The sequence below is a fragment of the Sorex fumeus genome, unplaced genomic scaffold (assembly GCF_029834395.1).
Source record: "Sorex fumeus unplaced genomic scaffold, SorFum_2.1 ptg000037l, whole genome shotgun sequence".
Classification (NCBI taxonomy): Eukaryota; Metazoa; Chordata; class Mammalia; order Eulipotyphla; family Soricidae; genus Sorex; species Sorex fumeus.
This window is the reverse complement of record NW_026606094.1, coordinates 41,654,622-41,670,396: the sequence shown is the minus strand read 5'-3', so window position 1 is coordinate 41,670,396 and position 15,775 is coordinate 41,654,622. Positions and strand designations below refer to the sequence as shown.

The 15,775-nt window shown below is 37.1% G+C and overlaps 1 protein-coding gene and 1 non-coding gene across 2 annotated transcripts in view; both read right to left on the bottom strand.

The window, feature by feature from the left end:
* Positions 1-773: 773 nt before the first annotated feature.
* The window catches only part of CFAP69 (cilia and flagella associated protein 69), a 61,836-nt gene continuing 46,834 nt past the window's right edge, over positions 774-15,775 (bottom strand). Inside the window, exons 16-23 of the mRNA XM_056118393.1 lie at positions 13,965-14,046; positions 11,517-11,709; positions 10,355-10,492; positions 9,336-9,412; positions 7,546-7,743; positions 6,235-6,321; positions 2,105-2,209; positions 774-1,132 (exon numbers count right to left, since the gene is read on the bottom strand). Of these exons, the coding sequence (XP_055974368.1) occupies positions 962-1,132; positions 2,105-2,209; positions 6,235-6,321; positions 7,546-7,743; positions 9,336-9,412; positions 10,355-10,492; positions 11,517-11,709; positions 13,965-14,046 (1,051 nt within the window). The 3' untranslated portion in view covers positions 774-961. The remainder of the gene's footprint in view (positions 1,133-2,104; positions 2,210-6,234; positions 6,322-7,545; positions 7,744-9,335; positions 9,413-10,354; positions 10,493-11,516; positions 11,710-13,964; positions 14,047-15,775) is intronic.
* Positions 6,400-6,471, bottom strand: TRNAM-CAU (transfer RNA methionine (anticodon CAU)). Its single transcript has one exon. It is a non-coding gene; the product is annotated as a tRNA-Met (tRNA).

Here is a 15,775-nt window from a genome sequence, read left to right as displayed (position 1 = left end):
GTCAGTCTGTCTGTCTGTCTCTCACTCTTTTCCTATCTCTCTGTCCTGCACATGAACTCAATTATGTGGCTTTCTGGGTAGAAAAGGGGACTCATGAGAGTGGAGAAAGACTATAAAAACCTCGTAATATCATCCAGACACACACATATTTGGTTCTACATCCAGCGTTTACGGTATCAGCCTTTTATTCTTTGGAAAGATCCTCTACCCCAAAGGCTGGAAGACCCTCCTCAATCTCCCTTTCTCTTTCCCATTAAAGTAATATTAGAATTTGCTTAGCATATATTAAGAGAAAGACCATCTGCATTTCAAGTTTTATTGTTCACTTCATGACTAGCTTTTGCTTTTTGTAACAAAGATAAACCTATTTCACTTTGATCAACGTATTTGTCACAAAATTTTATTGTTACATATATTTTTGGTAACAATATCCAGATCCCCATTTCATTCACATATTTTGGGTAAGGGTTACCTGATACCGGCTCCAGGAGTAGATAGTACTTAGTTATGGTCAAAGCCATGAGGTGTGGCCTCTGACATGTAGTCAGTGAGGGATTCCAAGCTCAGGGGCAGCTGCAGAGACTTTTGTGATAAAAGCAGTCACTGGAAGGTCCTGTTCACATACTTTCAGTCCCTAGAGTTAACAATGCTTATAGTATTAATTATTCCTAGATTTCATAGCTACAGAGCCAGTGTTTTATTTTGTCTTCATTCAGTTATAGCAGATGCTTAACCCATACAATATATTTTACAATTTCAGTGAAGAACATTGGTAGTCTTTCCAAAGAAATCAGTGATAGCTTATCTAGGCTATATATTTATATTTTTAATAAAAATAAACTATGTTTGCTTTTATTTTATAATATAAAAACTTTCATTCTAAAATATTTGCTTTATTTTTGTATACAAAGATATCTTTGACTAAAAAATTATAAGCAGGATTTATTTTTAAATAGAGTACTCATGTTGCAGCATTCTTCTTTGGTTCATCCTCAGTTTTCCCTCCTTTCACCCTTTGTAAGGCTCCTCCACGAATAGGCAGCTTCTTAACGGCAATGTCTGTATCAGCCAGAGGACCTCCCAGCAGTCTGTTAGGAGTACTTTCCACTGTGACTACCCGACCAGTGGGCACCTAAAAAACCAATATGTAGGAGTCCATTTACAACATTTTCAATAAGGGCAAAATCTGTTCTTATTTTCTTTTCTTTTTTCATGGTTTTTGTGTCATACCTGGTGGTGCTCAGGACTTACTCCTGGCTCTGTGCTCCAGGATCACTCCTGGTGGTACTCAGACCATAAAGTGTGCCCAATCTGCTGTACTATCATCTGGCCTACCCATTCATACTTATGCTTTTAGGGAAAACACATAAAAAGTAAATCATAAGTTACTAGGAAGCAGACTGGCATAAAGGAAAGATAAGGACTTTGGAACTAGGAAAAATAGATTTGATTCTACTTCTGGTTATTAGTATTGCAACCTGGGGACTATATGTCCAGATATGGACAACAGGGATACAGTATTTTGGCAAAGGAGGCACTACATATTTTCTAGCAGAGAACCATAAGAAGTAATATTTACATTAATGTGTGTATAAGTTTCTTGGGAATCCTAGAGGTATAGGTCTGAGTTAAACCAGCAGTAAGTAAGGATGAGGTACCTTAGGGATGAAAATAAACCGTGTGAGGCTGGAGCAATATTACACGGCTAACCTGGGTTTGATTCCTGGCATTCCATATTGTCCCCTGTGTACCACCAGGAGTAATTCCTGAGTGTAGTAACCCCTGACCATAGCTGGGTATGACCCAAAATGCAAAGAAAAAAAATGAATGATGTGAAATTCTTTGTTTTTGAGCCATACCTAGCTGAGCTCAGGGTCTATTCCTGGTGGTGCTTCAGGATCATATGGGGTGCTTGTGATCAAAACCCAGTTGACTATATTGAAGATAAGCACCTTACCTCCTGTACTATCATTTCAGGTCCCCAAGTATGTGACATTTAAATAGAGAAAAGAGAAATATGAGACTAAATTTTAACTGGAAATAACTTTCTTTGGTGGCTATATTCAGTATCAACCAAAACACCTACAGAGAAAAAATAACTTACTGTTGTGTTAAGGCCTTTAATATCTGTCCGATGAAATACCGCATTTGGTGGTCGTTCATTGTATCTAGAGGATTCTATAGCTTTTTCCTGGAGTCTTTTTGCTTTCTAAAGATTTTAAAATTAGAAAATAATATTAATCTCTATTAAAACATTAGCTATGGTACTTACAATGAAGTATACAAAGTTCATTTAGTTGTGTCTGGCTAATCCTTTACTAGGCTTTACTAATGTCTACATTTATCTAGTCTGAGAAGAGGCTTATTAGCATGTTACATCTTGCATACAATGCAGAAGAGACCAGTCATGTGAAAATGTAGAGACTTCCAAACTTATAGATATATGACCAATAAATAAGCTGGTCCTAAAGAAATCAGGTTAAATTTTTGGCACATCATTTAATAAGTTTCTAAATTTATCTAGTAATATATATTTTCAAAATATTTTGCATAAATTTGGGCCGAAGAGATACAGCAGACAGTGGCTGACCCAGGTTTAATCACCTGCACCACATAAAGTCCCCCGAGTCCAGCCAGGACTGATTCCTGAGTGCAGAGCCACAAATAAGCCCTGAGCACCACCAGGTGTGGTCCAAAAACAAACCAACATAAAAAAGTATAAGTTTGGGGTGGGAGGGCTACTAGGATCATTGGTGGTGGAGATGGGCACTGGTAGAGGGATGGGTACTCGATCACTGTATAACTGAAACCCAAGCACAAAAGTTTGTAAGTCTACAACTGTACCTCATGGTGTTTCACTAATAACAAAAAAAAAGAAAGAGAAACTAGAAAGGAAGTAAGAAAAGATGGAGGGAGGGAGAAAAAGAAGGAAGGAAGGAAGGAGGGAGAGGGGAAGGAAGGGGAAGGGAAGAAGGAAGGAAGAATGGAAGAAAGAAATTAATAAATTTGAAGCTCTATGCTTTACAGTACTGTTATGGTACAGTTTCATGCATAGAATATTCCAACACTGCATCCCCTCCTCCCCAAATTCTCTCCATAATTGTGTCAGGGTCTTACAACCACCTTCTGTACCTCCACAGCCCATTTCTGTAAATCAAAAAAATGTATAAGTTAAATATTAAAAATTCAACACTTAAATTTTTTTTATTAGTGAAACACCATGAGGTACAGTTGTAGACTTACAAATTTTTGTGCTTGGGTTTCAGTTGTACAATGATCGAGTACGCATCCCTCCACCGGTGCCCATTCTCCACCACCACTAATCCCAGTATCCCTCCCACCCCACCCCACCCCACCCATATCCCCCCATCCCAACGTGCCTCTGTGGCAGGGCAATCCTTTTTGTTCTCTCTCTCCTTTTGGGTGCTGTGGTTTGCAAAAGAGGCACTGAGTGGCAATCATGTTAGGTCTAGAGTCTACTTTCAGCATGCTTCTCCCATCCTGGGAGGATCCTCCCAACACCCTTTATTTGGTGCTCCCTTCTCTATCTGAACTGCCTTTACCCCTAGAGTGTGCGGCTGGCCTCCAAGCCATGGAGTAAACCTCCTGGTATTTATCTTGGCTATTCTTGGGTATTAGTCTCCTATTTTGTTACTTTATGTTTCCCAGATGAATGCAATCTTTCTATGTCTGTCCCTCTCTTGATGACTCATTCACTTAGCATGATACTTTCCATGTAGTACCACTTGTATGTAAATTTCATGACTTCATCCTTTCTGACAGCTACATAGTACTCCATTGAACACACTTAAATGTTTTAAACATCAAGAATAGGGGCTGGAGCAATATTACAGAGAGGAGGGTGTTTGCCTTGCATGTTGTTAACCCAGGTTCAATCTCCAGCATCCCATATGGTCCCCGAGCAAGCACTGCCAGAAGTAATTCCTGAGTGCAGAGCCAGGAGTAGCCCCTGAGCACTTCTGGGTGTGACAACAAACAAAAAAACAAATAGAAATAAACATCTAGAATAATGTCACATGATTTGTTTATAAGTAATGTTTGAAGTCCTAGAGCGGGAGGATTGTTTCTTATTTTTGCTTTTGGATCATACCCAGCAATGCTCAGGGGTTACTCCTGGCTCTACACTCAGGAATCACTCCTTCATGTGCAAGGAAAGCAACTTGCTTGTTACACTATTGCTCTAGCTCCTAGAATAGGAGAAACATGAGACATAAATTGGTCTGCATGGAAACGGCTGATTTTTATGAACTGATCCTTAAAGGAGAGGCTGTTCTGAAGCTATTTTGTAAGTAAATTTGAGAAAACTTTTTTTGTGAGAAGGAGGAAACAGGACCTGAGGGTGTCCTTCCTATTTTTATTATGGCTACACTAATTTAACATTTAACATTTCCTTAAGAGGGGCCAGAGCAATAATACAGTGGATCATTGAGTTGTCTTGCATGAGGCCAACTCAGGTTCAATTCCTGATACTACATATATAAATCCCCTAGAGTCGAGATAGAATGTCCTTCTCTCCCAGGAGGGAGCATAACATGATGCTGTAATCATGTCACTGGACCCCACGCCAGGCTGTTTCACTCAGGCTGCACCGGAAGGGGTAGGATGAGACCCATCCATGCCCCAAGGGAACCAGCCGTGGCTGCTGAAAACCTCCAGAATTCAACCACCTCATGCTCACGACCGCTCTCCACACTCTCAGGGCCTAGCTTCACCCATGAATGAATTCCCGGAAGACCCAGGTATGTGTAACTTTGTGACTAAACTCTGGGTTCAATGGGACCGGGAATGGGGATTCTGCACCCATATCCCCCGTCTCTGCAACTCAGCAGTCCAGCCCATAAGACACCTCTGGCTGGAGCCAGATAATCTCGTCATCAGCCACCACCATCCAGACACACATGTCCTTCTCTCCTGGAAGGGAGCATAACATGACTCACCATAACCATGCTGCCGAATCCCACACCAGGCTGTTTCACTCAGGGCACCCTGGAGGTGGGTAGGTGAGACCCCTCCCTGCCCCAAGCAGCCAAAAACCTGTTCCTGGAAGAACCTATTCCTGGACCACGCAACACTTCACACCACATACCTACCCATACCCCAAGAGTACCGTACCACATTTTGATGGGGTACAGAGTATGAGGCAACCAATCTTAGAAATATTATTTTACAGACATATATATAAAAGCACACAAGGCTCAACCTTTAATAACATGTTAGTGATCTCTTATAGAAGGGCTAAATGGCCCCTCAGTGAAATACAACAATCTTCACACTCTTTCCTCTAAGGATACTTTTTTGTAGCATTTACAGTGGTTTTTCATAACAAACAATGCAAAATATATTATTTTCTGCTTTGGGGCAGGGATTGGGGTTTGGGATGGAAACATCCCAAAAAATGGTGGTGGGAAGGTGTAATGGTAGTGGGATGTGTTTGAATATTAAATGTAATCAAATATTGTGAACTATTTTATAAAATAAAAAATTTTAAAAATAAAAAAAAATAAATAAATCCCCTCAAGTCTTGCCAGGAGTGATCACTGAGCACAAAACCCTGAGCACCACTGATATGGTTAAAAAGAAAAACAAAACAAAACAAACTAATTTTGTCTAGAGGAAGAATTATGATATTACATAAAATATATATACAAAGTATGTACAGAAAAAATGACACAAAAATGCTGGTTTTGGAAATCATGATGTAACTCACATATTTCAAGTGAACAAGAGCATTATAAACTTTTTAGATGACTTTCTAGAATCTAGCTGAAACAGTTTATCCTATTTCTCCAGAAGTATGTTTAACCTCTCCCTGCTCATAAGCTTCAGTAGAATCTTTCTGGAACACATGAACAGCATACACTGTGGGAGAAAGTAGTGTGGATGGCATTTTTTCTGACTATCACAGTTTCTTACAAAAAAGAATCAACGATAAGGATCAGATAAAAAGTACAAGCACATTTTCTCTATGATTATCATCATAGAAGTTAGGATGACAATTTCTGCTTCCCAGTTAAACCAAACAAAACCTAGAACTGTATTCTAAGTTTGAAAATGCCTATTGTTGGTTATGCTACATTATACATGAGGCTCTTCTTATAGTGCCAATATTCTACATAAAGCTTAAAAAATAGAAAAAGATGAACAAGCACTTTTTCCTGAAAAAATATGAAAGTGGGCTATTTGCATGGATATCATAGTACTATAAAAACCTACCTTTAACGTTTTAGCATTTGATGTTCTAGCCACGAAATTTTCCCATGATTTATTAGCCAATTCTCGTTGTTTATGTGTGGCGTGTATCTGAAATGAGGAAGATATTTAAGAGCTCCAGTTTCTATAGCAGGATACCAAAAGAATTGAAAAGCTTTTTCTTTTTGATAGCAGAGGATGGTTTCGATCCATCGACCTCTGGGTTATGGGCCCAGCACGCTTCCGCTGCGCCACTCTGCTTTGAGGGGCTGGAGCGATAGCACAGCGGGTAGGGCGTTCGCCTTACAAGCGGCCAACATGGCCGACCCGAGTTCGATTCCTCCGCCCCTCTCGGAGAGCCCGGCAAGCTACCGAGAGTATTCGATATGCCAGACACAGTAACAACAAAACTCTCCGATGGAGACGTTACTGGGCCCGCTCGAGCAAATCGACGATCAACGGGAGGGCCTTTACTTACTTTACTTTACTTTTCTTTTTGAAAGAAATTCAGTTATGCCAAGGTAAAATTTGAGGCTGTACAGAAAAAGGACTGGATAATCTATGGAGCTGAATATTTTTAAATTAAGAAAAATTTTAAATTAATGAAGAAAGTCCTTCTTCCAATATGTGGCTAAGGTATGAATTTCTCCTCATGAAATGTAATATGAAACAGTTGTTACAAATGTGAAACAAAAATAACAATAGCTCTCTGAAAGACTAATTATAAACCATAACAATCTATAAAATGACTCAACAGCTACAATCTTAGGAGAAAATAAGCTTTCTGCCATCACTGGTAATGATTTAAGCAAGATAATATTGGTAAAACTACTTTTAACTTATGACTGCTGCAAGACAAGGTATTTTGTGAAGGTGTTGAGTCTGCTGTAATAATGTAGTCTAGGGAGACAATTAGAAACAGCTGCAAAGACTATAGTTCTCAACAGGTTAGTCACAAAATATATAATCAGGACACATGCCCTTGACTAGTGTATCATACATTATCAAATTTAAATCATGTACAAGAAATATCTAAGTCAGCACAACTTCTAAAAAAGTAATTGGGGTCGATTTTTAATATATTTACAAGAGCCAGTGACCAATGGTCAAAAAAGCAGATATTCTGCCTTCAGAATTACTGAATGCAGCAGTTAAATCTCAAGCTCTGAACGCTGTGGTTTCTTTAAAAAAAAAAAAACTGCACCAAGACACTGAAAGTAATTGTCAGAGAAAACTAAATGATGAAATATTCACAACAAAGTCAAATATATCCCATGGGTTATTTCAATTAGTTATACTGAAATTCATTTTGCCTCAGTGGTATGTGTGGCTTACTTTTGAGTACACTTTTTGTTCATTCTGCATGTCTTGGCGTAGTTGGCTTTCAATCATTTCACTTTGCAGAGTAGCAACCATCTTGCCAATATTTTCTGATGCTGTTGTAATGGAATCCAAAAGTTTTCTATCTGTAGTGATTGGTCGCAAATTTTCTAATTTTATTTCTTCATATATTTCATTCCATATTTCTCCAATCTGTTAGGTCAAAGTTTTAAATTTTAAAAGTTCTTAGGGGCTGGGAATTTCAGGTCAGTGGTTGAGTACATGTTTTGCATATATTAGACCCTGGATTCGATCCTTAGCATTCACCTTGCAGCATCTTCCCACAAAGGATACATCTTTAGGCAATCCTTTATTTCAGTGATCATTCCAGGGTTAGCACTTAGTGAAACAGCTAGTCCTACCTCCTTGGGAACAAGTTAAGTGCACTAGGAATGATTTGGGGGCACTGGTTATACATAAAATTTCAGAAGTAATTTATGAAATTTTCACAATAATAAAGTTTACATAGATGAAGCTCCATGAACTACATTTAGTTATAATAAAGTATCTTTAGTACTATCCTCTAGTTTGGGGTTATTTCTCACAGCCACAGAAAAAGCTGCTTTAGTATCATCCTCTTGAAGTACTTACTGATGCTTTCCTCCCTAAAGTCCGGTATGGATAGTGAAGCAAGTTGAATTTGTAGAACAATGAACACAGGGACTCCTGGAACCCTAGAACTCTACTACCCTGGGAAATAGCGGCCTGCCCCTTATTTAATAAAAGACAAGAACTGAATCTGAGCTTGTAGCTTCATTAATGCTAACAATTTCATCTAATCCGGTTTGCCTAACTTTTAGATAAAAATTATATATAATCCGGTTTGCCTAACTTTTAGATAAAAATTATATATTCAGGATAGAGTTTAAAATTCAGACTGGGGACATTGGTAGAAATGTACACTGGTGAAGGGACAGGTGTTGGAACATGATATGAGAAATCCAATCATGAACAAGTTTGTAATTATGTATCTCACTGTGATTCATTTAAAAATAAATAAATCAGTTTTGTTTTTATTTGAAAATAGGGGCTTAGTCATTTAAAATGCTCAAATACTACTAGGAGAGAATTCTTACAAAATTTTGTCTAAGATTTCAAAAGAATTTAGCAATAAAAATGGAATGAGCAGGATAAACAATAATAATATCCTTTAACAGACCATTATCATATAAAGCAATGAATCATACATTAACAAATTAATATTTTTGTAACTAAGAATTTAATTCTAGTTCTTAATACTTTTAAAAAAGTAATTATCTACATCTCTAAATAGTTCTATGACAGCAATATTTATCTTTTTTACATAAAGTAATAGTTGAATACTAGGTTCACAAGTTCCACTAGATCCAAGGCAAGCGACCCGTGGTGTATTCGATATGCCAAAAACAGTAACAATAATGGGTCTCATTCCCCTGACCCTGAAAGAGCCTCCAATATGGCAGCGCTGGAAAAGACGAGTAAGAAGAGGCTGCTAAAATCTCAGGGCTGGGATGAATGGAGATGTTACTGGCACTGGCTTGAATAAATTGATGAACAATGGGATGACAATGATAAAGTGATAGAGTTGAATACAATCTTATCCTCCAAAAAAGTCAATTAATGTTTTTTTGAACAGGATGAGATATAAAGTGGAAAATAAGATCTATGCAGCTACATGGATGATTGTTCACAGCTACAAAAAGATCTTTTATTTTCCTTTTTTTTTTGCCATAGTAGAGTTAACATATTATTAGGAAGGTACTCACTTTAAAATCAAGATATCTATGTATGATACAGAGGGTAACAAAATCTTCAGCTGTTAGGCCAGGTAAATTTTCAAAATCTAAAGGAATTTTATAAAGCAAGAGTTACTTTAATGAAGCAAGTTATTCCAAAAGACATATGCCTATCATAAAAATAAATGCAAATAGTTACATTTAATTTAATTTAATTTCAATTTATGAAAATGTTACTTTGATGAATTTCTGGTTTCCTCCCCAAACAAATCTCTTCAAGGTCATCCCTTCTAGGGAATTAGAAGAAAAATATTTCTGAGCAGTAACTTCAGAAGCAACAGGGGATTTGAGAACTTTTTCCTTAGTAGAATAAAAGATAAACTTTTAAAAACTCAGGGTTAAAGATATGGAGAGATGACTCAAAGGGTCAGAGCACATGCTTTGCATGTAGGGTTCCCAAGTTTGATCCTTGGCACCCATGGTCCCCCAGCAATGTCAGGTGTGACCCTGCCCACTGGCTGTCTCCCCCAAAAAACCAAACTCAGCTGATTCAGAATTCTAGTGTTTAAGCCTAACATTTAACTTGTATTTAAACAGAGTTGCACAATAAAATTTCTTGGGGGAACTTCAAAAAATATTGATATCTGGGCCCCACAACCAAGAGATTTTAATTTCACTGGTTAGGGTACAGCCTGAACACTGGCATCAATGGAACATGTATTTATGTGTATAAAAAGATTTTTGTCCATTATGAAATAGCACAGCGGGTAGGGCATTTGCCTTACAAGCGGCCAACATGGCCGACCCGAGTTCGATTCCTCCGCCCCTCTCGGAGAGCCCGGCAAGCTACCGAGAGTATTCGATATGCCAGACACAGTAACAACAAAGTCTCCAATGGAGACGTTACTGGGCCCGCTCGAGCAAATCGACGATCAACGGGAGGGCCTTTACCTTTACCTTTACCTTATGAAAAAATTAACTCCAAGACAAAATAACACATGCATTCTGCAACAGAAAGGCTTTTGGGACTACGCCAAGTGGCTTCTTACCTAATTTTCCCAACACAGCATAAATTTTTGCTCTGATATTCTCAGCAACATCCATAACAGCTAAAGTGGGGCAGTTGGCAGGCTGTGGCAAGAGTTTCTGCTCTTCTTGAAAACTGGTAAATAGGGGTTTCTTTGTATCTAATCATTCAATACCATGAAAGCAGAGGAGGGACAGATAAATATAGTGATTTAATATTCATTTTGAGGTTTTTATTCTAGACAGCATATGATACATGTAAGTATAGTAAAATAGTGGCTACTCTTGAAAACACAAACAAATCAGTTATTCCCCAATCTGCAGCAAAAATTGGCTTTCATTTTTATTATTTCCATAAACTAAAAAAAATTCATAAAATTGCTTTAAGATAAAGTTTAATGTAGATAAATTTTTTAGTTTTGAGATCAAGAAATTGAACAGTCTAAGTTTAATAATGATGTAATCTTCTTTGTTTTTGTTTTCTATGTAATGTTATATTTCTAAGATGATTTTTTGGGGGCCTGGGAGATAGCACAGGGGTTAAGCACTTGACTTGCCTATGGCCAATCTAGTTAGGTTTCCAGCACTACAACTGGTTCTCTGAACACTGCTAGGAATGATCCCTGAGCATAGAGTCAGAAGCCAGCTCTGAGTGTGGCCCAAAATCAAAACAAAAATATTATATGATTTCTAGATAATCATAATTAAAAAATGATATGAATACCAAAAGCAAAAAATGTCTTAATTTAAAAATTATTATTATTAGCAATTTAGACAAACCACAGTAATTAATGAGGTTAGCCTCATTAATTTAGAATCTCGCAATTAAAATTTATAAACATTTCATTTTTTATTTAGAAAATGTCTCCTAAAATTATATTGTCTAACTATAAATCACTTGAAATATGAAAAATGTTATAAAATTAATTTTAAGTATTCTAACTCTGCTCCAGATTTAATTTGCAAATAAAATATTACTGACTTTAGTTGTAAAGGCAGGTGATACAAAGAAACTTATTTTTACAAACTATGTATGAGCTAGTTTTTTTAAGTTAAAGAATATAGCTAAGTGCTATTTCCTGAAAAATACTCTCTAAAACAATGAGAATATTTGTTTCCTAATATCTTTTGAAAATCTTTTTAAAATATACATTCATTTCTTCTAACAATTATAAATATACTCACCAATGATCTTCCCATATTTATCACGTTTTACTCCTAGTTCTTTTTCTTCCTTTCTCCATAATTTAATTAAAAGACTAGCAGCTGTCAGATCCTTCTTTCCTCGCCAAGCTTTGACATGAGCTGTAGTCTTAGGATTATCACAAAATTCAACCATTATTCCAAGTATTAGATTACAGAACTTTTTTTGGCTCAACTTTTGCAAGGAAACAAGAAAGGAAAAAAAACGCAATAAATATAATAATGCTTTAAAAAAGGAGAACTATTTATATTAATCAGTAAGTTTTTTCTAAATAATTGAAATAAAATTCAGACTCTAAGACTCATTTAGAACAATTTTATGTCAAAATACTCAATGTAATTAGTAAGTTAATAAAGCACTAAGAATTAAAAAAGGATGGAGGTCTCAGTCATCCTGAGCCCAGCCTATGTTCATAAGCTCTGTGCAAAATAACATCTCCTACTAATCTTCCTCATTCTTTTCCATCAAGGAAACCTAGCAAAGGCTAGTGAACACCGTGAGTAATGTCTTTTAAATTTTATACGTAATTTTCAAATAAATATATGGTTTAACCATTTATTATATACATGCCAAAAAGAAAACCTCATTAAACTTTGAGTAAGAGCAAATTTCAGGAAACTATGACAAATTCATTTGGAGACTTTTATCTTCTAATCTATCAATCTGAGCCTATGGGCATATTGCACCCTAGTCAGAGAAACATGGTGGTCAATGCATCATTTAGGACCGCCATAGCGGAACTACAAATACCACCTTCAGTATTACGTTCAATTTTCTGAGCTTTTCCAGGGTTTCTGGTTATGAATCATTCCTTTTTATTAAAGTGGTATATAATTTTATATTATTATTTACTTATTTTTGTTGTGTGTTATACTTACTGAGTCTGCTCTCATCTCAAGTACCAACTCATTCTCCTGAGATGAGGGGACAAAAATAACTTTAGAAGGTTTTATTAAATCAAAGTAGATTGCTCTGTGAACACAATAAAGAATGATAGCTATCACAGGTAGTGACATAGCTAGAAATTTGCACTAGAATATCTTCCAAAGTTTTCATGAAATAAAACTATACTTTTCGAGGGCTGGAGCAATAGTACAGGGGGTAGGGCATTTGCCTTTCGCGGCTGACCCGGGCTCAATTCCCAGCATTACATATGGTTCTCTGAGCACCACCAGGAGTGATTCCTGAGTGCAGGGCCAGGAGTAACCCCTGAGCATCGCCGTGTGTGACCCAAAAAGCAAAATAAATAAATAAAAAATTTAAAAAACTACACTCTTCACATCATCTTAACTAAGAACCAATTAGACTTCAGGTAAGTAGGAAGTTGTTTTGAGTTAGATAACTGAGGATCTTTGGTAGCTTCACAACTGCTTTTACTGGAAGTTTCTTATTCTCATTCCTGCTCATTCTGTAAAATAGTGGCCCAAAACATACTACACTTGGCATTAGTTATGGACTACATACAGTTCTTTAAAAGTGCTGATCCCTTCGCCCTAGAGTATAGGGAGGATAAGGAAAGAAAAAGTGGAGGGGAGGTGGAGAAGGAGAAGAGACAGATAAGAAACAACAGGAGAATAGCTCAGGGAATTAAGGCACAAAAGTGGAGTTAAGGAATGATAGAGCCAAATATCCAAATCACAGAGTCAACAACACTGAAATCAAGAGACCCAAATTTTAACAACCAAACTCAGAAAGGTGCCTGTCAGGAGAGCAGGCTGCAGAAGGGCAGAGAACCTGGGAATGTTGGTGGAGGGAAGCTGACACTGGTAGTGGGATCAGTGGTGCAATGGAAGCTGAAATATTGTATGTCTAGAATTCAGCTATGAGTAATTTTATAAATCATAGTTGTTTAATAGAAAGAAAAGAAAAAAGTGCTGATTGTTATTTTGTTTAACGCAGTCCTTGCAGTACTCAGCTAGAAGTTATTAATAAATAGTCATGAGTTTGATGTAGTCTATAGTTCAAAAATGTTTGCATATATAAGGTTGGTGGAAAAATAAACCATCAAATAAATTCTGTTACCCAGATTTGGGAACACTTACATTAGAAAACATTTCTTCATTGGAGAAATGTTTTAGAGTTTTTTTTTAGAGTTTTTACATGATAAAATTGATATTTATTAATTTCCAGGAGAATTTTTTTTTAATTTTTTGCTTTTTGGGCCACACCAAATGCACAGGTGTTAATCCTGGCTCTGCACTCAGGAATTACTTCTGGCAGTGCTCGGGGGATTATATGGGATGCTGGGAATTGAACCCGGGTTGGTCACGTACAAGGCAAAGGCCCTATTGCTCCAGCCCAGAGAAAAATTTTTTAAAACAAACACTTGAAGATGATTTAATCATAAAACAGTATTTTCTATTTGGAAAGGGTCAATAAGGACATATACATCTTTTTCTTTTTTTGACAATTGTTGTAATCATACTTACTGCCAATAAGTCCAAAATAAGAAAAATGCCTTCTTTTTCAAGAAAGTAATCCTCTGAGGAATAACATCCCAAAATGCAGCACCTTAAATAGAAAGTAAATTATTAATTTAACAAGGTGTTCTGTTAAAACTTAATCTGTGAGTTTATTTCCATCAGAAATACTTTGTTAATTTTGGTTTGGGGCCACACCTGCAATGCTCAGGGGTTACTAATGATGGTACACAGGTGACCATATAGGATGCCAGGAACTGAACCCAGGTTTTGACACATTCAAGAAAAATGTCCTTACTACTCTACTATTGTTCTGGCCCCATCCAAAATACTTTTAAAGGCAATTTTCTCTCCACTCTCTAAAAATCAAATCGCTATTAAAAAAAAACTAGTATATACTTTGCTTATTTAGTTTAATTTCAACTATTTTAACCAATATTCTTTTATATAACATCCTACCTTTTTCTGAAGATATAATTTTAATAGATTTTATGATAATAATTCTCTTGTTTGTTTTAGTGGTGCTAGAAATCAAATCCAAGAACCTCAAATGCTCTTTTGCTGAGCCACAGTCCCAGTCCTGTTATTACTTACTCTTCAGTCTCTTCTGGTTATTCAAGTGACTGTTTCTATAAGAATTAGTTACGCATTGTCTCTTTTTCAGTGTACTCCAAACATCTGATGACTTTTACATCTCATTTTTGCCATTGGAATTATTTGTTAAAGTGCCTCATCTGGGATCAAAGCTATAGTATGGTATTTGCCTTGCACATGACAGACCTGGGTTTGATCCCCACGTATGGTATTGCGCCCAATAGAGATGATTCCCTGAGCACAGAGCCAGGAGCAAGCCTTGTGCACTGCCAGGAGTGGTGCCAAAACCAAAGTTAAACAAAGTGCCCAATTCTTAGGTCAATGCAGCTTACATGGAGTGAAGGATTTAAACTGATTCCAGGGCTACTTTTTATTGATGGGACACTTCTCAGGGTACTGATTAATGAATATGGGCTGAACAAGCTGGCAGTTGTGGTGGTTGTATATCTAATCTTTATTCTCAATTACTGAAATCCTGTTGGGGCCAACTTTCTGTGTCCCTTTTCTATTTAACATGGCCCATATTTAATTATTAATAACAATTATTTAATAACATAGTAATGGCCCCCTTGAAATAGGAGACACCCTTGAATGGACTCACATCCACAGATTTTGAAACTCTCCTCACTGCCACACCCTACCAGGTAAAACTAATCTCGAGTCTCCAAACTCAACTTCTACCATTTCAACAGGTCCAGCTCCATGTCTTCTGAAGTGATAACTCCTCATTAAAAGTCATACTGTTGGGTTGGAACAATAGTACAGTGGGTAGGGTGTTTGTCTTGCACATGTAAAACCCGGGTTCAAACCCTGGCTTTCCATGTGGTCCTCCAAGGACTTCCCAGAGTAATTCCTGAATGCAAAGTTAGAAGTAAGCCCGAAGCATTGCCAGGTGTGGCACCCCACCCCCGTCAAAAAAAAAAATCACACCACTCAGTTATACTTCCTATCATTGGTGAAGACTGGAAGGGAAGGAAGAGAGTAATATCCAGCCTAATACCTCAGAGAGTCCCAGAGAAGTCATCTACAAAGATGCACCCTCAGCACATCAGGAGCACAGCAAACCCATGGGGAAACATGTAAAAGCCCCTTGAGTTCAGTGAGCAACCATAATTACACAGAAATCTCAATCAGCACCAACCAGCTCAATAAATCCTCAGACAATTACTTTAGTGACACCATGGTGAGGATGTTTAAGGAACTCAAAGACACAATGGTACAGGCAG